This window comes from Sprattus sprattus, assembly GCF_963457725.1.
Source record: "Sprattus sprattus genome assembly, chromosome: 18".
Taxonomy (NCBI): Eukaryota; Metazoa; Chordata; class Actinopteri; order Clupeiformes; family Clupeidae; genus Sprattus; species Sprattus sprattus.
The window spans coordinates 1,232,091-1,259,954 of NC_137916.1; the positions used below are offsets into that span (position 1 = coordinate 1,232,091).

General features: G+C 39.6%; 1 protein-coding gene across 1 annotated transcript; it reads right to left on the minus strand.

The window, feature by feature from the left end:
- Nucleotides 1-5,618: 5,618 nt before the first annotated feature.
- On the minus strand, nucleotides 5,619-27,864 carry LOC308379822 (interferon-induced very large GTPase 1-like; the record flags this gene model as incomplete). Its single annotated transcript, XM_080857085.1, has 2 exons — nucleotides 5,619-9,311; nucleotides 26,686-27,864. The coding sequence occupies 2 exons, from the start codon at nucleotides 27,862-27,864 to the stop codon at nucleotides 5,619-5,621; spliced, it is 4,872 nt and encodes a 1,623-aa protein (XP_080713211.1).

Below are 27,864 nucleotides of genomic sequence, written 5' to 3' on the forward strand. Positions count from 1 at the left end.
TCCCCGTTTTTCTTGAAGCTAACTACTCCTCGCCCGATTGAGATAGAGACGCCATTCAAACACCGAAACGTCCGGCCCGATCCGGTGCAACCTGCTATGACTTTTCGTGGCGGTTCTCCTTGCCACTCCTTTTTTATTCCTCTTTTTTGATCACCTTTTTTCCCCATAGACTTGCATGGCAGAACTCTGTGCCATTATGACATCATAATGGGGTCATTAAACTGGCTTGCACCTGTGCTTCACTGACACCTCTCACTGACACCCTGCGCCAAGGCTCCTCTTGTCTCTGTCCCTCTCCATTCAACTGTATAAAGCGGGGTTCACATTAGACTTCTTTTTTTAGAAAAAAGCGCAGCTTTCAGCGCCTTTTGAGCTCTTCAGAATTCATGGATATCATGTTACGTCACTGTCTCTTAAGCACCGCCATATTTTTGTCTGATGCAAACACATTACGGTCATAACCTACGGTCACAACTCAAAGAAAGTTCAAAACACTAGGGGATATGTTGTGCTGTTGAATGTGACAACCTAGATATACATTACTAAAGATTTAGGGAATGACTGACCTGTTAAGTGAAATGCAGCACGTTGATACAGTCGTAGTAATGGCTGTGTATTATCAAAGCTATATAGCTACTGTCTTGAGCTAGCTACAGTGCTAGCAGTAATAGCTAGCGAGTTGTTTACGTTCACAACCCATAGACAGTTCAAAAGGCCCGGGATATGTTGTGCTGTTGAATGCGACAACAGTCACCAAAGAAAACCTAGATAAAAGCTAGCGAGCTATTTAGCCTTCACCCAGGGCTTGGATACAACTCGTTAGCCAATATTGACACTCTTGCCTGCTCAGAAGAGTTTCTCTACGCTTGAAATCTCCGGTTTATGGGCATGGATTATGTACAATAAACAATAAATAAATGTCAATGTCGGCAAAAGAAATTTGGGGCAGATGCTTTGCAAAAACACAGTTACATTTCGTGAGCGGACAAGACACTTTATTTCTGTTCGAGATACACAAGGTAGCTACAGCGGAGGCGGTGGCAGGAGACCGTAAATGTAAGTATCAGCGGTAATTAAACACTCTACTGATATTAAATGTACTACTAACATGCCATTGTCAGATTAATGCAAGTGACATGATATTGTGGAGTTAACGATACCGACAGTTTGCATACCTAGCTAGGTAGCATTAGATACCATTGGATCTTATCAATTATGCTAAACTAGCTGGATTAACAATGGATATCTTCAGTTTAAATAACGGGTTAACATGACAACGCGCTGTTGCCCGTTAACACATGCCTTCCAATAATTAATACCGTTACGATACTTATCTAAGCTTGTCCTTCTAAAAATAATTGTAGCTTTCAATCATCTTTGTGTGTTTTGTTTTTTTCGTGGTAATTACACGTGTCAGATGAGGAAGAAAAGTGTTTACAGTCTGAGTAATGTAACCAAATTTGAAGCATCGATACATTTCACAGCATTTCATATGGAGCATATGTGGTTGATTTAACTCTAAGGCCAGCTAGGCATAGTAGTTGTATTGTGCCATCACATAATTAGAATTTTCAAAATCTAGACTCATTGATTAACACGACCTTTGGAGGAATAATTACTCCCCATAAGAGATACTGTCACTTGGAGCCTATTTTAAGACTTCTCCAAGCTAAATGTAACACACTAGACCCTTTCACAATAAACAAGCAAACAAACAAACAAAAACAGAACAACAAAGATACCCTAAATATAATGGTTGAGCTTGGTTGCTTGCTAAAATATATTGGTTGAAAACAAAAAGGTGTATTCAGTGTCACTGCAGATGGTTACACTGGAAGGCTGGCAGATTCATCCTACAACCTGCATTCAACGTTGTACTGAACACAGAAAACACAGTACTATACAGATTTTGTTCTCAGATATCAGTCTGTGAGGCCCCTCAACAACATATGCGCACTTGGCCACTGCAGTTGCTTGTGCTTGATGGCCGCAACAGAGCAAGCACACTCTCCCAGTTCGTTCACGAAACGCATTCTAGTTGTATGTATACTTCAAAATGTGTTGATTTAGAGAAGAAAAGTGCTGTATTTGCATTCAATTAATGACTCCTAGATTGTTTGCCTTCATTGCCCTTGAAAAAACGGCCAATAACCCCCTATCACCCCTATGCCAAAATGGTTTGGTCTTTGGAGAAGAAAAAAGACAACATCATTCCATTAGTGGTCAGTGCGCGAGGCAAAAAGAGAGGAAGAAGCCAAAAGCCTGAGGGGATCTCTTTATAAATATTTCAGGAAAGACTCAGGTGATGCTGCAGGTACCAGTAAAGGCAGCTGTGCAGCAGAACCAGGTAAGACACGGCCAACTTTTTCCAGCCCCGTCGTCAAGTAACACAGGCACAGGAGGCGTGTCAAACATATTAGCGCAGCACCACATGAGCAAGTCACACGGAGATCAATATCAGACAGACAGGGGGCATTGAATAATTTGATAACCACAACGGCTTTATTATACTGTGTTTCATACGCCTATATCTAATTGAATCTTAGAATATGCACATTACCCCGCAAATAGGCCCATGTCCAAATCAAATGTTTCAGGCAGGCACGCGCTGCGCACTCCAATCAGGCTGAATTGATTTGAGAATCATCCCCAGTCAGCTGAATTATAGCCAATGTAACGCGGCTCATGGTTTAAAATAAGCCAGTGGCATGGCAACGTTTGAGATTGCCATTTAGATAGAGTTGGATGTAACGAATGGGTTATAAACGTGAAGTTTTGGGGTAGCCTGTAACTTAGTTTCTGATTGCCGTTAACTTGACACTCGCCAGATGAATGGGCTCCGCCTTGTTCCCCAAACATTCTCTGGAAGTTCAGCAGACATACACACTGGTCTGGCGATAAATAAAAGTACCCTTGACATGAGGGGACTGAGAAAGTAGAGGTGTGTGTGGTTTTGTTTTGGGGGGGGGGGAGAATTTTGTCCCGGGCCCAGCCAAACCTGTCAGCGGCCCTGCCCCCCCCATTCAACTCATCTAGAGATCTACACACACACACACACACACATCAACACTGTGTCAATGCAGGTTTGTCTGTTAATAGCAAATGCATCTCAATACTAATATTTGTAAATTTCTATTAAATGTTTCGAAATATTTGTGCGTATATCAGAAAACCTGTAACCTGTCAGAAAACCTGTAATGTTTTTCATTGGTGTGCAAAGATACCTGTGTATTTATGGAGTAAGTCGTTTATATGTAAATCACAAAATGCATTGATGAGTAGTGTGAACCGTATATGAGAATTACAGAACTATCTAGCGGCCATAGTATACTACTATGTGTTGTATGTAATGCATCATATAGAGACACACACACAGACACGCACACACACACACACACACACACACACACACACACACACACACACATTACTGCATCTTAAAAGCCCTGCGCTCACTAACCATTGCATCCTTGACTAAAAATATGTTACACACTATTTCAATCTTTGTAGTTGAAGTCCTTGTCCTGAAATCTGACCAATGTTACATTAACCATAGTACTAGCCATATATTATTTGTTTAAAGAGAGAAACACATTCGTTGTCTATTCAAAACAAAGCTAAGACAAATAGAGTCATCACACAAATATGACTGTTGTGCCATTTATTGAATACATGTCAGGGAACACGCTTGTTAACTGGGTCATTAAGTCATATACCACTGCAGATTAATCAGCTTTGTAATATGACTGCAGTAGAATAGAAAGCTGGAGAGTTTAAAGAGCAAAGGGTTTTGTATGAATAACCTTTAATTCCGCTAGCTAAATACACACGCTTAAACTGCTATCCTAACACCATATGATTAATCTGTGTGTGTGTGTGTGTGTGTGTGTGTGTGTGTGTGTGTGTGTGTGTGTGTGTGTGTGTGTGTGTGTGTGTGTGTGTGTGTGTGTGTGTGTGTGTGTGTGTGTGTGTGTGTGTGTGTGTGTGTGTGTGTGTGTTACTAAACTACTAACTGCAAGCAACTTAACCAATGCAACAATTTTCTTAAATTCCCCTAAGACTACTGAAGGGAAACACATTTCATTAATCAACATCTTAAAGACAATAAAGACCAGATTTGCCAAAAGCTAATGAATAAAATAAACAAACAGTAATAAAACATGTCCCCTAAAAAAACATGTCAAGAGCATTGTCTGCACTGATCACTGATACACATTAGTTTTGCGGACAAGAATCTGACATTTACACCATCCTGACATGGAACGAATCAGACATGATGTTGGATTAGAATAATGAATAATCTCCTTTAATAATAATAACCCTTTGCTGTGGTTAATGTTGAAACTGGTCCTTTCACCATGTTCACCCACAGATTGGTGAATTTAAAACACATAACCTGACATTATTATAGCAAACACATAATCTCAAATAATCCCCATCATCTGACACTTTTAAGCAGGAAAAAGAAACACGAGAGGAAAAAATCTCTTTTTGTCTGTTTGGACCCTATTTATAATTAAGAAAATGTTACTTTTCATCCCCAGTCTATAAATACGTTTTCTTCATCGACTGCAAACATGTTAAGAAGCAACCTTCTCTTAGGAATAACAGGAATATAGGATATTTAGTAAAGGAAAAAATGTTTTCTCCTTTCAAAGGGATATAGTTGAACCTTTCAAAAAGAGTTGTTGCTTTGAAAAAGTTTGTCTCTCTTCTTCTTTTTTTAAAGATTTATTTTTGGGCTTTTATGCCTTTAATCAGATAGGACAGTAGAGAGAGACAGGAAGTGAGCTGGAGGAAGATCGGGAGAGGGATTGGGAAATGACAGCGAGTCGGACTCGAACAGGGTCACCATGGGTATTCCGACCCATTCACAGCTCCCCCGTCTCTCTTCTGAATATATATGTATCCCTCCCATTACTTATCCTTAACTTGATGTAACAATGCACACTTTCCTTTGGTTTCAGAATTCTTCAATCTTCCTTCATTGATCACAGCAGTTGTGCAGGTATCAGTTACTACATTTTGTTTGTATGGGCCAAGATCCAGAGGGCGGTGAATGTTGGAGTTACTTGTGGTCCTCAGCTCCTCCATCACAGGGTGTACCACAGAAGGGACACTGTTCCCCACATCCACACAGTCTGGTGAAGAGCAGCTCTTGCGATTTAAAGGTCAGGTGTGTAATTATTTCAGTGATGTGTGAGATGCCTGTTTTGTTGGCATACCCCTGAGCTAAATGTGATTCCATTTCCTCAATGAACTCTTTGAAGTTGATGGCAAACTGGTCTGTCTTGGCGTTGATGATGTCATCAAAGGCATCCCTTGGAAGACCAGCTGATCCCAAAGGTCAGAGCAGAACTGTGATATGAACTCCTTTATGTCCATGTCCTTGGAGATGCTGGTGATGGTGGCAGTTATTTTCTTTAAAATCTCATGAAGGATTTCTGTCTCCAATTGTTGCATTTGCTCACCTGATGATTTGTTCCTTTATCCAGTTTTTTCACAAATGTTCCATATGATCTTGTGGACTCCTTGTACTTCTGAAAAGGACATGGACATTTCAGCTGCTTTAAAAGGTCACAGGCTGTGTGCTGTAGGTAACCCCCTTATCCCCCATCTTATTTTTTCTCTCCCTTCCTCATGTGATCTGCGATTGCCTGCCCAAGATGTTTAGACACGTAGTCCTTAACTGCTGGCTTCACACAGGTCTCTGTGAATTGTTCGGCTCTCTTCTGGTACTGATCTTTTTCACTTAATGATTCTAAGAATTTCTCCAGATATATGGGTTTAGACTCCATCAGAAGATTCTGTGGGTCGTTGCGGACATTGATTTCCTTGTGTGCTTCCTGGAAGAGCCTCACTGCACGGCCACAGACATGAACCTTAAGAGAAGCTTCACATTCACTACTAATCTGATGATCTTTCACCTGGTCATCAACAACCTTGAGGAGGTCTCTGATGTATGTCTCATGGTAATCTGTGTTGTTTCTCTTGATGTCGCTTAAGTTATCTGAAATAAGATTGTCACAGTGTTTGATGATACCGTCACAGATCTCTTGGATTTGTTCAAAGAAGTGATGCTTATTTAAATCTTTTGTTGCACTCCTTCCAAACCAATCACTTTGAACGATGAATTTCTCCTGTCCACTAGATATTAGATGGTGCACATCCGGATAAACATCGGTCTCTTGCAGTCTGGGTGAAGATAGCTCAGACATCATTCCTTCCCACATTCCTTCCCACATTTTCTCAAATACTCTGGTGAGTTCATCCTCAGATAATTCTTCTTTTTTCTCTCTACACTCTTGAAGCAGCTCACAGACCTTTTTCTCAATTGTATACATTTGCTTCTGTTTGATTTTTTTCACCTTTTCAATTCCCTCTCTGATTTCAACAGCCTTTTCCAAAGACTGGTTTACTGACTTTTCCATTTGTTGTTTGAGAGAATTGGCACTTGTTCGGAGATGCTGTCTGTATTTATCTTCTAAACAGACTTTGCTGTCCTCTTTCTGAAAATAATCGTCAAGGTTGGACAGGATTGTCTTCTCTTCTGCATGCAGCTTCTCTGATGCCTCATGTATCCACTCTTTGAGCTCATCACGTAAAAGATTCATTTGAACATTCCTATCTGTCACTCCAAAATTGGATATCATTGTTTCCTTGGTTATAAGCCAGTAAATAATCTCAAATTTGAATATCAACTCCCAAGTGTTGTACTGAGTGCATAAATCTGTGTATGCATCTAACACCAAACTGTTCCTGATATTAAAGATGAAATTCTCAAATTTCACAGCATTCCACAAACCCTGAGTCCACTCGAGGAACTCTGTTGCATAATTGTTCCTGATATCAGATGTTTGTAAGGAGCCAATTAAATTCTTCTTGAGCTCAAAGACAGCTTCAGTGTAGCCAGCATTCACTGGGGCCATTGGGGGAGTTCCATGCCAAAGTCCAGGGATGTAGTAGCTGTCTTTGTCGGGATCGTGGTCCATCACATCAGTGAACTTTGCATATTTTTCATTTTTCTCCATTTTAGCTGCTGCTCGGGTCATCTCATCCAACTCCTCCATCAGCTTCTTCCTGTCTCTCATATTGCTGTCATGAGCAGACATGTCTGACACGTTCTGATGCACAAACAGACATCTGGGCTTCTTCCCAACCTCCTTCATCCTGAGAAAGGCGTGGACCACAATCTGCAGAATGTCCTTCATCTCTGTGGAGTTCTCCATGGCAATATTGATGATGGTGATGTCACTGAGCCCTATGACCAGCGTTGCTAATTCGTTGTCGTGTTCATAGCTTGTGTCCAATGCTGCCAGTTTAGGTGATTTGAAGCCCTCTGTGTCAATGACCATGATGAAGTCACCCTTGAGCCCATATTTAAGTTCCTCAGAGACTTTAATCAGCACCATGAAGGCTCCTCTGGTGCATCTTCCACTGCTGACTGCAAACTGCACACCAAACATGGTGTTGAGAAGGGTGGACTTCCCAGTGCTTTGCACTCCCAGCACAGTCAACACCAGGATCTTACTATTGGTGTCCACCAGCTGATGTAGCTGAGTCAGGACCTCTTTTATCCACTTCATTGGGATGTTTGATGCGTCTCCATCGACCAGCTCAACTGGAAATCCATCCAGCAGCATCTGAGCACACAGACGGGGTAAGTGCTGGACTTGTCGGGGTGGGTTGTTTTCTGGAAGGGAGCAAGCACACTCATAAATCTGGCCCAGCTCACGGAAGAAGTGCTCAGGACCCAACGAGAGATTGGAGATTTGCTCATCTAAGTCTGCAATCAGCTCTTTATTCTGTGGCGTGTTTCTACAGCAGTCTTTGTACTGCTCTCTTAATGTGGACAGGTTATGCCTAGATAGGTTGTCCAGCAGAATCTTCAGCCACTTCAGGAAGTAGTGACGCTGTGTTCCTGACTCTGAGATTCCAGCAGTGAATTTCCCCATGGCTTCTGAGACAGTCTTCTGCTCCTGTTCCTTTCTAAGTGTTTCTTGGGTTTTCTTGAGTGAACCCTCTATGTCTTCTTTTGTCTTGAATGAACTCTTGTAGCCCTCTATGTCTTTGTCTACATTACGCAATCTGCATCTCTCTTTTTCTATTTGACTGATTTGCTTCCAGATTTCACCATGTAAGGGCAACTGGTCTTTCTTGAATTCCACAACATCCTGAATGCTTCCAGTGATGCCTTCAGCATTTGCCCTGCCATTTGTACACTCAGTGCAGTCTTCATCAACAAGAATATCAACACTTCGGGCAACAGCAGCCATGTCTTCCATTTTCATCTTAATTAGAATCTTTCCAATGACACCATTCACATGGAAACGCAAAGCCTTTACAAACTCTGCATCATTCTGCTTTTTCTTGATGATCACATTGGTCTCCTTCACCTCATTCTTCATGCATGTATCCCTGAGTGTCTCAATGTTGAAGGTTTTACTCTGAGAGTTTGTGACTAGGAACAGCTCAGCTCTGCTCTCTCTGTTGTTCAGAGTGCTGAGGTCTACCTCTAGGTTATCACTGAAGATGTAAACTGCAGCTGAGATCCGACACAAGAAAGACATCTGGGTCTCAAACAACCTGCCATCTCCTCTCAGATTGGCCATGGCCACTGGCTGTGTGAACAAGTCAATGTTTGTGTTCCCACTGGGTAGATACCAGCTGACTTCAACCAGACCATCTGAGATTCTCCTGGGCACATCACCACACTTCATGTCTTGGTGAACAAATGTGTCATTGTGCTGATGAGGATTACTGAGCAACTTGTTCAGAGTTTGAGATTTGGGCAGACTGCTCTCTCCTAATCTAACAAAAGACACCATGGGGATGTCCATTTCTACGATCCTGCCCTCTACAAATGTCCTGTCACCTGCTAGAAAGTGAGGTCTGAACTTTTTAACCAGGTCTCTCATGGCCCACAGCATCAGAGTGCTCTGCTGTGTGTCACAGTTTGGCAGCAGCAAAGGAACAGCAAACTGGCACAGGGACATTTTGGAGACCATTTCCTGCTGGAGGAAAGGATCTGAGCAGTGGAAAAGAGCTGTGATCAAATCTAGAGGATTTATAGCATCAGAATCATCATCATTAGCATCAGTGAAACTACAATTATACATTGTCTGGTCTTGTGCACATTTGATATTTCTTGCATTCAAATTAGACATCATCAGTTTCCTTAAGAAGGTCCATGGTAGCTGCTCCAGACTTTGTGCTGGTTTGTCAGACACCGTGTTACTGTTGATCTCCAGGACTGAGCTGAGTGTGAGCTTCCCTCCATGAAGATCCCCCAGGCCCAAAGATGACAGCAGCTTAGGAAGGAGGAGTTCTGGGGATTAAAACATATTGGGCTGTTTGTACTGGGTTACTGGATCTTTCTGGATTCTACTACACTAACTGGTTAAAATGTCTGATGACTTTATGTCTGTCTATGATTTTCCTCCCCACAGGGGGCGCTTATGAACTCTTCCAGTCACCTGTGAATGCATGCTTCTGGCTGACCGTGTAGTAAAACATTCTACAGTCTCAGCACTTGCACGTTATCCTCTTTACTTTAACGCACATCTGCAACTAACAGAAAAAGGCCATTGAGTGACAATGGCCTGATGGAGTTTGATTTTGACATGCAGTTGGAACAGTATTTATGCCTAAGTACCTTAAACCCATTCACATGTATTTAATGTTCTGCTTTGCTTTGTTTGTTTGCAGCCTTGTTACAATCTATACAGAAGTGGTAATTCATCATTTGCAAATATATTTTCAATATATAGTTGTAGTTGTCGTTGAAGACATTTTCCTACTGTGACTGCTGTATATGTAGGTTAATGAGACAAAGTGACACATCAATGACAAAACTTCCCACTGTACCAATGACACATGGTAAATGTACTCAAAATTACTCAAAAGTGGTATCTACGGTATTGTGACAGGCAAACCAACAGATAAAGTTGGTTTGTTCTTGGTGTCATGCCTTGAAATTTTAGATTTAGATTTTAGGGCTGGATAAGATTTGTTTTTCTAAAGATTAAAGGCAAGGGAGAATGCTGTAAATATAAATGTGACACCCACTGGGCCTTTTCTGTTTGATTTCTAATCGTCTGCTCCCCGGGGCCTGGATTCAGGTGTGCAGGTGGGCGGGGCCGTTCTTGATTGGCTGAGGAGCTACACCCGGCGCGCAGGTGTAGCCGTGGCATTTAAAAGGGCTGCTTCCATGACTGTTCGTGAGGCTATTTGAACTAGACCCTGACGGAGCTAGTTGTTGAACCCTATGAATTACTGTTCCGCTGACCTTTTTGGAAAACAAGTTTATTCAGTTCATAAATAAATACCGCCGTTTTGAACGCAATCGCTTTCCTCTGCCTCCCTTATTGTTTCGGCAACCCTAGGCCTTAACACATAGCATATAAGTTTTACGCTAAATTCAGATAACACTACGGATCAGCATTAGGACTGCAGGACACTTCTAGTGGTAGTCTCATGTGTTGTTGTTTCACTTACTGTACTGGGAATAAAAAAAAACGGTTTCTGTAATATATTTGTTGTAGGCGTTTTGGACATTTTTGTCCGTATATAAAGTTTGCATTTGCCCTGGGTTACTTTGGTTGTGTTATGTGATTATATTTTTTCTAAATTTGCATATTGTTTCTATATTTCCATATTGGACTATGATTTGCTTGAACTATTGGGTAATCTTTAAATTGGAAAATTACCTTGAACGTCATAATTGGTATAAGCGTCACCTGGGCGGATTATTAGTGGATGATTTGAGCCAAAAGTGGGGAATAGTGGGGGGCAAAACATAAGTTCTATTTCATCCTTACTGACCGCTCGACGGTGCTTTCAAGCACTGGATGATCCATCTCGCGCACGCGCAGGTCGAGTGTCAATACCAACAGAGTCACCACCACCATCTGTTCCAATCATCTTCTCGCTTGCAGGTAATAGGTGTGTACGATAACAAGCTAAGGAATTTAAGTGCTTGATCCTGTTCCGTGCTGTTGGCCTTGCAACATTGTGTCGGAGCTGCGAACATTACTCGCCTTCCAGAGGCCGCACTGATCTTCATTGGATAAGTACTTTGGTCTTTTCTTAATCTTGTATTGCTGGTGGCAACTATTGGCAGCGCCTGCGTGTGCCGATAGGTATGCGAGGCTGTAATTCATTCTGTTGCATTATTGTGGTGTAGGTAGCGTCTGCGCCCCTTCCCACCACTTAGGCAGTTAAGTTACGTTGCCTAGCCAGCTGTTGCCGTTAGTGAGACTTGTAAAGGCTGTACACGCTAGTTGGTACTTGCCCTATTGTTAAAGGCAGCCTTGCGGTTGATATTGCCCGCTAAAAAAGTTGGTAACAATTTATAATAACTACACACAATTCATCATTTATTAAGCATTTGTTACCTATTCGGTAATGGTTTGTTCACCATTAGTTATTTATTGTTTATACATAATTAATCATTAGTTAAGCATTTGTTCACACAGTTAATAAGCCTATCTAAAAAAATAAAAAAAAAATACATGAATTATACTTTATTAATAACAAAATAACCATTTATAAATTAAGTCACATTCCCATTATAAACCAGTTGCAAACTATTACTAAATGCTTTATTCATCATTTGTAAAGCATTGCTCCTATGTTAATTCTCATCAATAAACCATTTGTACACACACTCATAAATGTTTTGTTCATAGTAAATAAGGCTGTCCTCAATTCTGTTATAAGGGCCATTCTACCGAATTCGTGTAATATGCAGTCCCTCAACAATAAAAACTATTTACAAAACAATTAGGTATTTAGGCATAGATATTTAATTAGAAAATGTTATGGTCTATATAAACCCAATGCATTACATGAGATAGTGATAAGCTAAATATATACAAAATCATCATTTATATGGTACTTTCTATTGGGAAGTAGCTGTCCCCAACCCTGACATCTAAATTTCAATGCCTTTAAATAACACTTTTCAATTTTTTTTTATTTTTTTCAATGATTTAGTTTCAAAGCTCTTTATGATTAGGTTGAAACAGAACTTGGAATATTAAGATTTATTGTGGGTTTAATTTTTAAATCAATTTACTATACTCAAAAAATCATGTCCCTAGTTTTCATGTCACTACCGAAACACAAGAGTTTTAGTCCATTGGCTGAGCCTGTGTTTTAGCCACGACTCTGCATTTTTGACCATATAGTGACACTGCATCTCTGTCCCTAATGGGTGAATGGTAAGTAGCTAAATCCCATAGTTTTTATATAAATGTGTTCCAAAGTCTGAAAATCGACGTGTAACCTTAAGAATTGTCACTACCGAAACGCATGTTTTCTTCAATTAAGTAAACCTTTTGGGGTTTCATGGAAAATCTTATGTTTGTATGTGTGTTCACCTCTTCAAAGATGTGTTTGCAAGCCGTGTGCTTGCTAGAATTCTTTATTTATGCTTAAAGTTAGCTAGAATTGTCACTACCGAAACAGTCACTACCGAAACATATGGTAGTCAACAGATGATTTTGGTAGTGACAAAATGAAATGGTAAGTAATTCAATCCCATAATTTTTAAATAAATGTGTTGTGTGGACTAAAGGGCGGCCCAGAGCACCTTTTGGATGATTTTGGGAGAGAAATGAACATCCATCCAACAGTGCAGTCACTACCGAAACAGTGCAGTCACTACCGAAACAGATAAATTGAACTTGAAAATTTGGTAAAAATTTCATTTCTATTGATTTCATTGTGAAAACCTTCAAGAAATATTTGTAAAAATACTCTTCAGAGAAGGGAAGGAAACACAATCTGAACAGGTCAATAATAATACTTTTTTACTATAGTAAATGTGATGTTTCGGTAGTGACAATTTTTGGAAGAGGAAAAACATTCCAACACATTCTGAAAATACAATATAAAACTTGACTGTTCTTTTACTAGATATGTGTACTTTAGATATGGTACAATATACATACGGACAAAGTTTTGGGAATAAACCATATAAAAATTCAAAATATATCCGACATGACTTTGCATCAATTCGGTAGAATGGCCCATAAATAGAAGTTTGACACTTAATTAGTATTGCGAAAAAGCATTTGTAAATTATATACAATATATTATATTATATTAAACTATTAGCAAACTTTTTGTAATTTCTTTGTTCATCATTTGTAAAGCATAGTTCCTGCATTCATCCTAATCAGTAAAGCATTTGAAAATATAGTTAGTAAATGGTATGTCCATAGTAAGCAAGCCCATGTAAAACGTTTATGAGTGTTTATTCATCAGTCATGAATGATGCATTAACCTAGATCTAGACCTACATTTGTCTATGCCTTAAATAAAATCTTATGATTTAGAAATAGGCCTAAACTAATAGCTAGGGTGTTACAAATACTTACCAATATTGTATATTGTGTGAGCCCATCTAAAGTGAGCACTTTTATGCTTTACAAAGCATTTATAAATGAGTTGCAAACATAACCTGGACACACACATGTATTCTTCTATTTGGACAGAAATATGCCTACGGATAGTTAGTGTTAATGCATCTTTAACAAGCACTAAACAACACTTAAATTCATGCTTAACTCATGAGTTACTACTGATTAGTTGACTACATGGTGTGAGCCCATCTAAAGTGAGGACTTGCTATGCTTTACATAGTGCCCTGACCGGATAAAATGATTGACTTTTTGGCTTTTTGACTTTTTTTATTTAACATAATTGAGGACAGCCTTATTTACTATGAACAAACCATTTATGAGTGTGTGTACAAATGCTTTATTTATGAGAATTAAAATAGGAGCAATGCTTTACAAATGATGAATATAGCATTTAGAAATAGTTTGCAACTGGTTTATAATGGGAACGTGATTTAATTTATAAATGGTTATTTTTTTATTAGTGTGCTTGCCCGAAGGGAAGCACAGTATTGTTATCGTCAAGTTTTCTTTATTTATTCCGTACGTTTTTCTTGCAGCTAACTACTCCTCGCCCGATTGAGCTAGAGACGCCATTCAAACACCAAAATGTCCGGCCCGATCCGGTGCAAGCTGCTATGACTTTTCGTGGCGATACTCTTTGCCACTCCTTTTTTATCCCTCTTTTTCATCCCCTTTTTCTCTCATTGACTAACATGGGGAAGGTTGAGCCATTGTGACGTCACCCACTAAGGCGAAGCTCTGTATTCTCCTGTAACGGCAGTTGACGGCCAGCGACGACCAGCATACAATCATGGATATAAACACTAGAAATGCTGTTGCTGAACTTCATCTACACACCTGATTTAATTCTTTAAGCCTTATTGGACATATTTTTATCTTAAAAGCTATATATATATTTGTATTTAACTATTTTGAGAAATGATAACGTTATTACGTGATGTGCCTTCGCTGCAGAACAGGATGGTATAAGAGAAAGAGAGCGGAGATTCTCCTAACTAGCTGGCTAATGTAGCCATCCCATTTAAGCTATTCATATTACCGCTAAGCTATTTGTGACATTGGTAATTATACAGTATAATTTGTTACATTTCACTCTCAATTTTTCCCGCTACAAACTGCTTAGTATTCCACTTTGTAGCCTTCTCTAATCACTCGATTACCTCAGCCAGCCAGATTGGCAAAATGACAGCACCGAGAGGTCCACGTATGTTTACCCTGGAGAGAGCAGTAGTGCTTTGCCAAATTGAGCCAGAGATTTTCGAGTCGAATGACAACGAAACTAATGTAAGTTGTAAAATGAATGTTGATGGATAACAACCTAAATCTGAGCCATAGTTGCCAACTCTGGCATCTACAACATTTCTGATTAGCTAATAGCCTACACATAGCCTCTTACTCTATAAAACATTAAAGCAAATATGGCGATTATTATTTACCTTATCTGCTGGTAACCATAGAAGATCGTGAAGTAGGCCTACTAGTGATTTGAGTCCAAGCCCATATGTATTGTAGATGAGGTAATCCACTTGGTGCTAACAAGCACATCAAAACTCCAGTCAAAACGATGGTCTGTCGACAACGCAGATTTCGCTAATATGTTTATCCTACTTGTAACTTGTTGGTTGCTAAAAAGCTCTCTGAACATATGACCGGTCTTACTATACTGTTAGTACACAGAGTATTCCTATTTTATGGACTGCATGGCTTATGAACAAAGCTCATGTAAAGTGACATTTCTAGTAACGTAATCTTGGAATGTGGCCTGGCTCACGTCGCTGTCATTCTTCCACACTGTCAGTGGACGAGCGTTGGCTCACTGTAGATTCACTTTGTTTGCGTTATTTCAGTGTAGTATTTATTTATATATTTAATTTTGCAATTAGGCTATATAGGCTGTCAAAAAGGTGTTGTATCGCTATGGCAGGGTTACATGAAGTAAATATGAATGTAATAGACTACTTTGTGCTACTGAATAATGCAGCTGAGATAATAAAGTCTTTGGAAGATGTTTTGTGTCATGTCTATAGGTTTATGTCTGTAAATGTGAAATGGTTAGTGGTAGGCCTACATCTCATGGCATTTCAATATATTTCTAGTTTAGTGAGCTACACTTTAGATATTTTCTGAGAGTCTTCGAGTTTAGCTGCCCCCTCCTTATATGGATAAAACATATAACAAGCCAGACATCACTGTTGAGAGAGAACTGCATTAAGTCTAACATATAGGCCTATCTTACAATAAACTTTAAGTAAAGCTGGCTATGTAACCGCATTCATTCCAATATTGTTGCAGAGATGTTTCCTTTTACCAAGATAACAATTTCAACAATTCACTTAGCTCAGTAAGTCAGTATAACGAAACTCTGGAACTATTAGGCTATGACCAAATGTAACACACTAGACCCTTTCACAATAAACAAGCAAACAAACAAACAAAAACAGAACAACAAAGATACCCTCATATGTCTAAACGTCAGTGGAGCCAAAATATAATGGTTGAGCTTGGTTGCTTGCTAAAATATATGGGCCATTCTACCGAATTCGTGTAATATGCAGTCCCTCAACAATAAAAACTATTTACAAAACAATTAGGTATTTAGGCATAGATATTTAATTAGAAAATGTTATGGTCTATATAAACCCAATGCATTACATGAGATAGTGATAAGCTAAATATATACAAAATCATCATTTATAGGGTACTTTCTATTGGGAAGTAGCTGTCCCCAACCCTGACATCTAAATTTCAATGCCTTTAAATAACACTTTTCAATTTTTTTAGATTTTTTTCAATGATTTAATTTCAAAGATCTTTATGATTGGGTTGAAACAGAACTTGGAATATTTAGATTTATTGTGGGTTTCATTTTTAAATCAATTTTCTATACTCAAAAAATCATGTCCCTAGTTTTCATGTCACTACCGAAACACAAGAGTTTTAGTCCATTGGCTGAGCCTGTGTTTTAGCCACGACTCTGCATTTTTGACCATGCAGTGACACTGCATCTCTGACCCTCATGGTTGAATGGTAAGTAGCTAAATCCCATAGTTTTTATATAAATGTGTTCCAAAGTCTGAAAATCGACGTGTAACCTTAAGAATTGTCACTACCGAAACGCATGTTTTCTTCAATTAAGTAAACCTTTTGGGGTTTCATGGAAAATCTTATGTTTGTATGTGTGTTCACCTCTTCAAAGATGTGTTTGCATGCCGTGTGCTTGTTAGAATTCTTTATTTATGCTTAAAGTTAGCTAGAATTGTCACTACCGAAACAGTCACTACCGAAACATATGGTAGTGACCTGATGATTTCAGTAGTGACAAAATGAAATGGTAAGTAGTTCAATCACATAATTTTTAAATAAATGTGTTGTGTGGACTAAAGGGCGGCCCAGAGCACCTTTTGGAAGATTTTGGGAGAGAAATGAACATCCATCCAACAGTGCAGTCACTACCGAAACACTGGATGTCACTACCGAAACAGTGCAGCACTACCGAAACACAGGATGTTTTGTAAAAAATTAAGTATATTGAGTAATCAACTAAAATGTTATGATACTGATTGGATTAATGTATGTTCAATGTCATCAATTAACAACTCTGGAATCAATATTATCAGTATTTTGCATTTTACAAAGAAATATTGCACTTAGATTTTGATGAATTGTATAAATTGAACTTGAAAATTTGATAAAAAATTCATTTTTATGGATTTCATTGTGAAAACCTTCAAGAAATATTTGTAAAAATACTCCTCAGAGAAGGGAAGGAAACACAATCTGAACAGGTCAATAATAATACTTTTTTACTATAGTAAATGTGATGTTTCGGTAGTGACAATTTTTGGAAGAGGAAAAACATTCCAACACATTCTGAAAATACAATATAAAAATTGACTGTTCTTTTACTAGATAAGTGTACTTTAGATATGGTACAATATACATACGGACAAAGTTTTGGGAATAAAACATAAAAAAAATCAAAATATTTCCGACCTGACTTTGCACCAATTCGGTAGAATGGCCCATATTGGAAGAAGGCCCCACTACACTGATTGAGTAGATGTAAATACATGTTAATTCATTGGCACTTGTTCTCTCTGTCACAGAGCAAGCACACTCTCGCAGTTCGTTCACGAAACGCATTCTAGTTAGTAGACGCACTCTGAGATTCTACTTGAATGAAGAGTGCTCAACAAATAAAATTAATTATTATTATTATTATTTATTATTAATAAAGAATAATTCATGTATTTACAAAACACATTTTTAGATAGGCTTATTAACTATGAACAAACCATTTATAATTGTGTAACCAAGTGCTTTACTAATGATTAATAATGCATGAACCATACATTTTACTAATGATTAATTATGTATGAACCATAAATATTTCTACTTCGTTACTATACAACACTGCCTGGACACTACCTTACCCGGCAACTTCTAGCTTGAGAGTCAGTCGAAAGCCAGCTACTTTTTAGGCGCTTAATATTGTGCCTAAAAAATTGCACCAAAGGTTAACACTTCCAACCCCGAGGGCTTTTTTTTGACTCTGTTAGGTAGTCTGCCATGCCTGATATTTTTGTATATTTCACCTAACTAAAAACCATTAGGCAAAAGTGGAATTTATGATTATATTCTAGAACAACTCAGCAATAATAAAATGAGAGTAAAAGAAATGTAGTAAAAAAAGTTTTTTTGGTAACACTTTCTATGAAGCCCAGGGTTATAAGGCCCTGTATCGACATTATGACTTATAGCGATTGCTACAATGACTTATAGCTACTTTATAACTACGTATAATGTCTTCATGATGACTCATAATCACCTTTATGATACATTATATCAGTTCATTATGAATGGTAATAATTAAAGACGGAATAATGCATTATAAATATGTGACTGTCAGGTAACACTTGCTATGAAGCCTGCCTTTATAAGGTCCTATAAGGACATTAATGATGACGTTTAAAAGTAGCTATAAGTCATTGTAGCACTCTTTATAACTATGTTTAGCATCTCCACATTGACTCATATCCACTGCTCTGAAACGTTATGTCAGTTAATTATAAATGGTTATAATCTAAGATAAAATGATGCATTATAAAAATGTGATCATAGGTGTGTGCTGGTAATCATGAATCCTATGAAGCCTGCATATATGAAGCACTATAAGAACATTCATAATACCTTTAAGAACTAGTTAAGTCATTGTGGCACTCATTATAACAATGTATATAGGTCTTCACGGCACATCATAACCACCTTTGTGATATATCGCGACATTCTTTTTCAAACGGTAATCAACCATCCTGATAAGGCGTTTACAGGGGAAAAGACCTAAGAAAAGACACAGAATCCACAGGCAACGCAAAAGCAACTCGAGACTGATCAAAATCATGTCACAGCAGAAAGAGAACAACGGTCCAAACGCGAAGAACATGGGCACACTCTAATATGGCCGATTTATAACTGCATTTTAGCGTTCTTAAATTATGTTCTAAGCTAAGAAGGAATCCTAGATATGAAAAGTTTCAGGAATGCTAGAGTTGTACTGGGACCTTCGTAAGTAGAGTGGAAGAAATAAACTGCGTTGAAAATGAGGTCCATTGACTCAAAAGGAAAATGAATATATTCTAGAAGACGCAACTCTGAGCATATGTATTTTATTGTATATTAACAGTCTTAGTGACAGGAAGTAATTTATATAATTGAAAATCGCTGTGTAGACAGTTTTACAGTAAACTCAGAACTCTGAGCATAATATGACATGTGTTATACTCCCTATAAGTACAGCATCAACAGCAGTCATACGAACTTGCTCATCACAAATATCCTTAGCTGGGTCAAGGCGAAGCTCAAAGTGGATTTGTTTGTCCTCACCGTCCTCAGTACTGTACCCAACATGTGGACTTGTTTACTGGTGAAACAGCGCATGGGGTCGTGTTGATAACGGAGACGTTTATAGTGAGATTGACAGGTCAACAACCAATGACACCGCTAGCGAGCTGTTAACCTTCGATATTCTTCAGTAGCAGTGTCTTTTTCTCTGTAACTTTTAACAAATCTTAGCAAAAAAAAGTCAAACAAGCAATTTTTATGTACAATATAATTTCTCCGCCAACCACAGTTCAGTTCGGCAACGGATGACATCACCCCATTCAAAGTCAATGGGGATTTGTGAACGTTAACGGATCCAACGGCACAGTGATCGGTATCTGCAGTGTATCAGAAGATATTATTCATAACTATCGGTGATCGTATCAGTGGCAAAAAGCAGTATCGGAGCATCCCTAATTGAGACAAGTGTGAAAACTATTGGAGAAAACTGTAAAATGTTTTATCTTCAAATTAGAAGTCGTTTTATTTTCAGTGTAGATGTTTGCCGGAAAGGTGTCACACCAGGTGTCACACCTGCTCAATCCGTGTATCATTCGTTCATTTGTTTTTCCGATTTAGACGAGAATTGAAAAAATGAAAACAACGTTTGATTTCTCGTTTTTCCCTTTTCAAAACCAAAACCAGAAATCGGATTACAGTTCGTTTTCTCGTTTTTTCCATTCTGCACCCCCAAACGGAAAATGGAAAATGAAACATTCGAATAACAAATCCTGGCCGTATTGGTTGTCATGTTTCAAAATATCCTAATATAATAAAGTCCAAACTGGTTAACCATGGGAACAGGTGTCCGAGAATAGTACACCATCAGCGGACTGGCCCTGAGCAGCTACACCCTTGGTTCCATCCTCCAGAGGGATCAGGATGAGAGCAACAGGTGTCCGAGAATAGTAGACCATCAGCGGACTGGCCCTGAGCAGCTACACCCCTGGTTCCATCCTCCACAGGCACCAGGATGTGAACATAATGTGTCCGAGGACAGTGCACCATCAACGGACTCTCTACGAGCTTCTAGGCCCTTGTTTTCAACCTCCACAGGCACCGGGATGTCAAAAATATGTGTCCGAGAAAGATGCACCATCAACAGACTCTACGAGCTTCTAGGCCCACCCAGGTCGGACGACCGATTTGCACGTCAGGACCGCTACGGGCCTCCACCAGAGTTTCCTCTGGCTTCGCCCATAGTTCACCATCTTTCGGGTCCTCGCGCGCGCTCTTGCTCCACCTCCCCGACAGAGCGGGCGAGACGGGCCGGTGGTGTGCCCACAAAAAAAAGCAGCGTGGATTTGTTATTCGAATGTTTCATTTTCCATTTTCCGTTTGGGGGTGCAGAATGGAAAAAACGAGAAAACGAACCGTAATCCGATTTCTGGTTTTGGTTTTGAAAAGGGAAAAACGAGAAATCAAACGTTGTTTTCATTTTTTCAATTCTCGTCTAAATCGGAAAAACAAATAAACGAATGATACACGGATTCTGCTCCTGCCTCCGACTAAAACTCACCCAGCTTCATCTCATTCCTAATCAGCAGAATACTCACGGACACCTGTCACTCCACTATTTTAACTCCTCACTCCCTTCACTTTCTTGTCTAGGGTTGTTTCAAAAGGCCTCCATTCCTGAAGACTTAAGCTCTGGACAATTCGCTCCCTAAGTTTGTTACTGTCTCCGATTCTGACTCCCAGGTCACGTATTCTCTCTATGTTTGATCCCTAGTTTCCGTGTTTCCCAGATCCAGTGATTGTCCCATAGTAGGGCTGAACAATGTATCGCATTTGCGATTAAATCGCGATATGGTAAAATGCGATTTTCTAACCGCAACGTTTCTGACCCTGCGATTTTCAACACTCTTCACTCAGTGTGCTTTACAGAAACACACCTGAGAACATCAGTTAACCTTTGAGTGCAACATGCCCTCCAACCACCAAAACACTTCATACTTCACCCAAAAGTGACTCATGCTGCTGTCATTGCAAAAAGAAAAAAAACATTTGAATTTTTTTAAAGATGGAAAATTTGCACACAGGGATTAAAGCAGCATAACGGATCAATTGCTAATCGCTTACGAGATGCTACTGGCTCAATCTAGCGAAAACTCTTACTTTGACACTATGACCAACTAGTTGGCCAACAACTGTCCTAACACAGTCAAACATCAAGCAAGTGTAACACAAGACAGCGGATAAGCTACTTACTAGTTCGGCAGACAGTAAAAACCGGGTGGCTTCATGCACACCTACATAACACAGTCATTTGCCTATGGACCCTGGTATGGCTATGGCACAGAGGCAATTCTCCATATTAAAAGTCATTGTAGCGCCCCAATGTTTTCAAAGCTGTTATTTTAAGGTAAAACTGCTTATCCTAACCCTAACCCTGAGGTACAATTACTGCATAAGGCCACTTTAAAAAGTGCATGCCTTGCGTTATACTTGACCTTTTTTAAATTATTTAAATGCACAGTGGCAAAGCCACCAATTTGTTTCTGTAATGCAGCAGTTAAATAAAACTGTAAAATGTGGGAAAGAAGGTTTTATACTAAATGTATCTAATATTGTGTTGGTCATATTTAAATCATTCAGTACGTTTTGTTGGAAAAAAAGAGGATAAAATAAAAAAAAAACGCATATCGAATCGCAATTTGGGGAAAAATAGCAGTTCGTTTATTTACCCAAATCGTTCAGCCCTAGCCCATAGTTTGTGTGTTTTCCTGGACTGTCTTTTGTTTAATCGTTATCATCTGGGGCCGGTATTTCAAAACTTGTAATCCAGATCAGAATGATCCGGATAACCAAATCCCCCTGTTCTCATCCACGGATCAACCTGATCTATCCCAGTATTTCAAAACTTTTCCGGATTGGATCAGAGTGATCCTGATACCAGCATATTGGGATGTCCAAATCCGTCCCACCCCCTGGATCACAGACAGGAAACAGGAAATGGAGCGAACATTTGACCTGAAAAAGGAGAAGCAAACGCAACTATTGTCTCTAAATTAACACTCTAAAGTCCAAGGCCTTTTAGACTTTTCTAAGTTGTCTGACATGCCTTGATGTTTTTGTACATTTTGCTTAACTAAAAACATTGATGCACAAATGGAATATATGATTCTATTCTAGAAGACCTCAGCAATAATATTAGAAAAGGGTTCAATGTTTCCGTGGTCGGTCTTTTTATGTCTCTAAGACGAAAACTCAAAAATAAAAATATCCCGGACGAGGGATATAGACCTTTTAGTGTTAAAGTATAATCTTGGTCAGTGTTGATGCGTCCTAAGACTAGATGAAAGGCAATCATTATATTGAGTTAACCAATTACATAAATCAGCACAAAGTTGAAAGAAGAGCTCGGCGATCTCAAATAAGGCTGAGTTCGCGCTAATGCGAGCTAACGCTGCTCCATTGACTTCTGTGTTAAAGAGCTAACTAGTTGGTAAATAGGCTAGCGTCTGTATGTCGCGGTCCACAGTGCACATTTGAATGCATTTACTCGCAAGGCATTGTGTGTAGATTTTAAAATGTCTTGTACATATCTTTTTAGGAAACAGTTGTCAACAAAAGGGACAGCCCTAAAACCTTAATATTTGTTTTTCTTTACGGATGTTTGTGGAAAGAGAAGACAGGCAGTTAACACAGACCTGCTCTAAATGGCATAACCTTTTGAGCTTTGGCTATGAAAATAAATTGTATGTGCTGAATGCATGTTAATAATAAATACATTTGACTGATTTTCAGTGGACGCTTTTATCAGTGGGTATAATTTAACAAAAAACTGTTACTTAAATAAGGCATTCATATTCAAACTTTCCCTGTGTTTTCTGAAAGAGAAGTGCAACGAAAATAAACATTGATCAAACAGGGAGCAGTTACACTTAAACTGTTCAAACTTTTACATGTAATCTCCCCCAAATCCACCTCTGAGGTGGGATCAGGGTGATCCTGATTTTTAGGATCAAACTGATCCAGATTTCCCACTTAAATTTTGAAATACTCAACAGCAGTGTTTAATCCAGATCAAAGGCAGGATTGGACTCCCAAATCTGAATCTGAATCTTCAGGATCAGATTTGCTTTTAAATACCCGTTTTTAGGATCTGATCACGGTTTAATCCAATCCAGGAGGATTAATCCTGTTGGATCATTTTGAAATACCGGCCGCTGAGCATTGTTTTTTTGGACTTTGACTTTTTTGGACTGTGACTTTTTTGGACTTTTTGGACTTAAAAAGCGTTGTGTTTTGTTAATTTCGTCTTCTGAGCCTTTATTCCTATTCCCTTGTGTTCATTCTGCCTGTGATCAGCTTTTTTGTTGTCCCTGTTTATTCCCCTGTGCCCATGTTCTGGCTGCTTCTAATAAACTCAGCCAAAGTCGATCTGTCGCCTGAAGTCCCTGACAAAAGGTCTCAAGGAACACAAATCAGTCAGATAGCCTGGAGATATCTCAAAACCGGTAAGGTCGCTGTTGTCTGATCCGTTACGTCATTGTGCATCGTCTAACTCAGTCGTTCTCAAAGTGTGGTCCGCCAGTGCCCCGTAATGGTCCGCGACGGCAAAAAGCAAATTATTGCTCTGACACAGACAAGGAAAAGGTGCAAGGACGAGATGGTTCAGCCTTATTGGGCATTATCCCGCAGCGGAGCTGCATTCAAACAGCGTTTTTTTTCTCCCGCTGCGGAGACAACAAGATGATAACTATATTCTGTGTTGTGTGACGTTGGATAATGACAGCTCTTAATTCCGAAATCATGTCTACTAGGATGCATGTATTAATTCCAGTGGCTATAGCCTACTGTTAGTACTGAATTACTGCAGTCGGTATATGCGCATTGTTGTGTTTTGTGATACATTGGCCTGTCTGAGTGAGTATGAGGCTGTAAACGAACTATAGTTTGTAACATAACCAAGTCACTCATGGGCAGGGTTCCAGATGCTTTGCCTTGCGCATTGTCATATCTATAACCAGCCTACCGGTACGTAAAAAAAAAAGCAGAGCCCACCCGCGAAATGTGCCGCTAACAATTGTCTTGCGCCAGGTCTGTGTAGGCATGTTGTTCCGGGGATTTTCTATTTAGTTAGATGGTCCGCAAGGTTTTTATTATTGGCTAAGTGGTCCTTGGTCTAAAAAAGTTTGAGAAACACTGGTCTAACTGCACATCAGCTAAATTAAAAGAGGGTTTGGTGGATTGTGGCAGTCAATGTATATATTATTATATGAATTGTATTTTACCTGTAATAATCTGAACAGCAGCCAGATTCAACAACACAGATTAACCATGAAATTAACACTTCAGGGAATCATTCTCCCCTTCCTGATATCTCACCTGTCTTCATCTGAATTGAAGCAGGCTGGCTCTTTCCTCCATGTTGGAGCTCAGTGTAGACTTCAACCGTGTAGTAAGTTCCTGGATTCAGGCCTGTGATGTCTGTGCTGCATGACCCAGTAGAGGTGGACTTTGGCTCAGTCCCTTCACTCTGGTAAGAGACCAGGAAGCTGTGAGGAGTCTGCTTCATCTCAGGAGACACCAGCCAGCTGAGGCTAGCAGATGATGCAGTGATGGAGCTCACAGTCAAACACTCTGGGACTGGGATCTCTGGATGGATTAAAATGGTTGTCATAAAATAAATTCATCAATTTCACTCTAATTTTGCCAATTGCTGTATGAAGACATCCTGAAAGGTCTGTATGAAAATGGGAGATGTTTGGTTGCAATATCATATTTAATGACTATGCTGAATTAAATTGACGATCGGCAGATAAAGTGTGAAACCAAATTTGTTTTCTAGGCCAACAGTGAGTTATTGTGACCTAATCATGTTTACATGTTGCCTCAGTATGGGCCTCTGTCCACCATATTTACTACACTTTTGCCTGTGGACACTCCTTCTGTAGATCAGATTATTGCTGCCAACTCTTAAGACTAGTTGTAGCTGCACAGGTTTAATAAACGCCCACGCTTCATACTGATGTCTTTTGAATATTTATTTTCTCCTTCTCACACTCTATGAAAACTGTAACGTTAATAATACTCAGAAAACAACGTGACAACGTTAGCGCCATAAACCTGATGCAGAGTCCATTTTCTTCTGAATCTCATGAGTCCGTGACTGGTTTATATCTCTTTTGGCGCTGTACCCATAATTCCCTGGTTAGGTCCCGTATTTAAACAAACTCTTAATACAAAAAGTAATAGTACATGACACAATCTCTTTTTAAAGTACATCTTAGAATCATTTTAACCAATGAATAAATCCATGAAATAAACAAATAATAAATCATGAATTAAACCAATACTGTAAATACATATTTATAACCACTGTAATGTTCACACTGTCTATTGGACAGTTACACTCCCACCAGTTACTATGATTTATGACACATTCAAATAAATCTTGTAACTTCTTAATCAATTTTGAACATCTGTAAGACTCATAACCTTCTCAATTTCCCATTATAGTTGTACATGTGGGTTTTAAATGAACTACATACAAAACATCTCATGTGCTTTCTATGAGTACAACTAACTTATGAATGGGACGTGCAAGTATTGTTGGACTAGTAAGCTTTTGACCCTTTTTGTCTAGACTCCTATTTCCTATTTGCACTGAGGCCTTCCTGACCAGGCCATCTTTGTCTTTGCATACATCAGTTACTCTGCCGAGTCTCCACTCACAGCGAAGAACTCCTTCCTCTTTCACTATGACTACATCTCCAGTTTTTACATTTCTCCTGGGAGAATGCCAACGCTGTCTGAGTGCAATGTTTGCTAAATACTCTTTTCTCCATCTCCCCCAATCTGCCATCTTTTGTGTTTCTGTCGGCCTGCGAGCTTTCCTATATGTAACACATTGCTTGATGTAGCTTGCCACAACTTTGCTGCCACTGACAATCCAGTATCCATTAGCTCTGACTTCATTTAGAGTTAGTCCTCTGCCCTGGTGTTGTGTGTTTCCATGACAGTAATCCAAAACAAGGCGAGTAATCACTCCATCTTTTGGCAAAATTACTGGATGCTTCAGATCGAGAGGTAAAGAGGCGTTTTTAAGTCTCCCGCCCACCCTAAGGACACCATCTTGCAACACTGGGTCAAGCTGATATAACGGATGATTACATGGTAGTTTGCCCTTCTTCAGCATTTGTATTTCCTCTTTGAAAGCTTGATCTTGTGCCAGCTTTACGAGAGCCAGACTGGCACCTCTTCTCTCTTCAACACTGACTGGGCCAGTCTCTCTGGTTCTTTTAGCTAACCGCTGGATCCGAGCTACAACGTTTAAGGCAGTATGCCATTTTGAAAAGCGCTCAAGCCTGACTAGAAAACTCTCTTTGTTCTCTACTTGTGTGTGTAAGACGTGTGTTGTCCTTACTTCAGGGTCTCCCACCATGAGCTCTGGAGTTAACGTTGGTGTGACTATCTCCCTTTCATGGGGTTTGTGATCTCTGAAGTCAAACTCAAGGGCTTTGATTACGGTAGCTGGTGTCAATGGTGGAAGTTCTTTGACTGCTATGCGGTGGCACAGGCCAGTGATCTCTGTTGATTTTGCACCTTGAGATGATTTTCCGACAATACTCCAGCCCAGGTCGGTTCTGATGGCATATGGCTCATCGTCTCTTCCCGTAATAACTGAACATGGAGCTAATGCTCTGGAACAATCATAGCCTATGAGAAGTCCCACTTTGCAGTCCATTAATTCTGGTATTTCCGGTGCTATTCCCTTCAGGTGATTCCACCTCTTAGCAGTTTTTGGTGTGGGAATGTGGGAGCGCTCAAGGGGAATGACATCCCTGGCATATGCAGGCGGCAAGTTGATCCAATCTTTGGATGATAGCCCTCTGACTCTAAGACTGCTAACTCTTGCACTCTGGATAATGGAGTCTTTTCCCATCATAGTGGTCAGCTTTAACTTTACTGGCTCTGCGCTTGCTCCTATCATTTGGCACACCTCTTGATCTACAAAGGTGTTGCTACTCTGAGTGTCAAGTAAAGCGTATGCAAGACTCTCTGTTTCAGGCGTCATCGTTGAAGAAATCCAGACGGGCACTATCATAGATGTGCTCCCACCATCACCTCTATCTACACAGCAAGACAGAGAAGATGCTTCCTCCTCAACCCGCCCAACACCTGGAACGCTATCTGCTGGTGGACGGTCCTCATGCAATGCGGTTGGATGACGTTTCTTACACATTCCACAGGTAGCCTTTTGTTTGCAGTCTTTCGAGTTATGCCCTTTCCTAAGGCAGCCAAAACAAAGTTTGTTGTCAAAGATGACCTGTCTCTTGTCCTTTGCAGGCTTACTGGCAAACGTCTGGCACTTGTGTATGGAATGACCTTCACCGCAGCATGTGCATTTGATTGAGTTTGGGGATGTGTTTGATACATTATTTTCATTAAAGCTGTTCTTTTGGGCACTCTCTGTTGCTTTGATGTCTGTGATAAATGCATTAGCCTGTGGATGCTTAATATCTCGAGAGGGCTTTTCTTCCACAAGTTTTAGAGCATTAAGTGACGTCATGGGGTTGCAGGCAATCTCCGCTTCCTGCGCCAT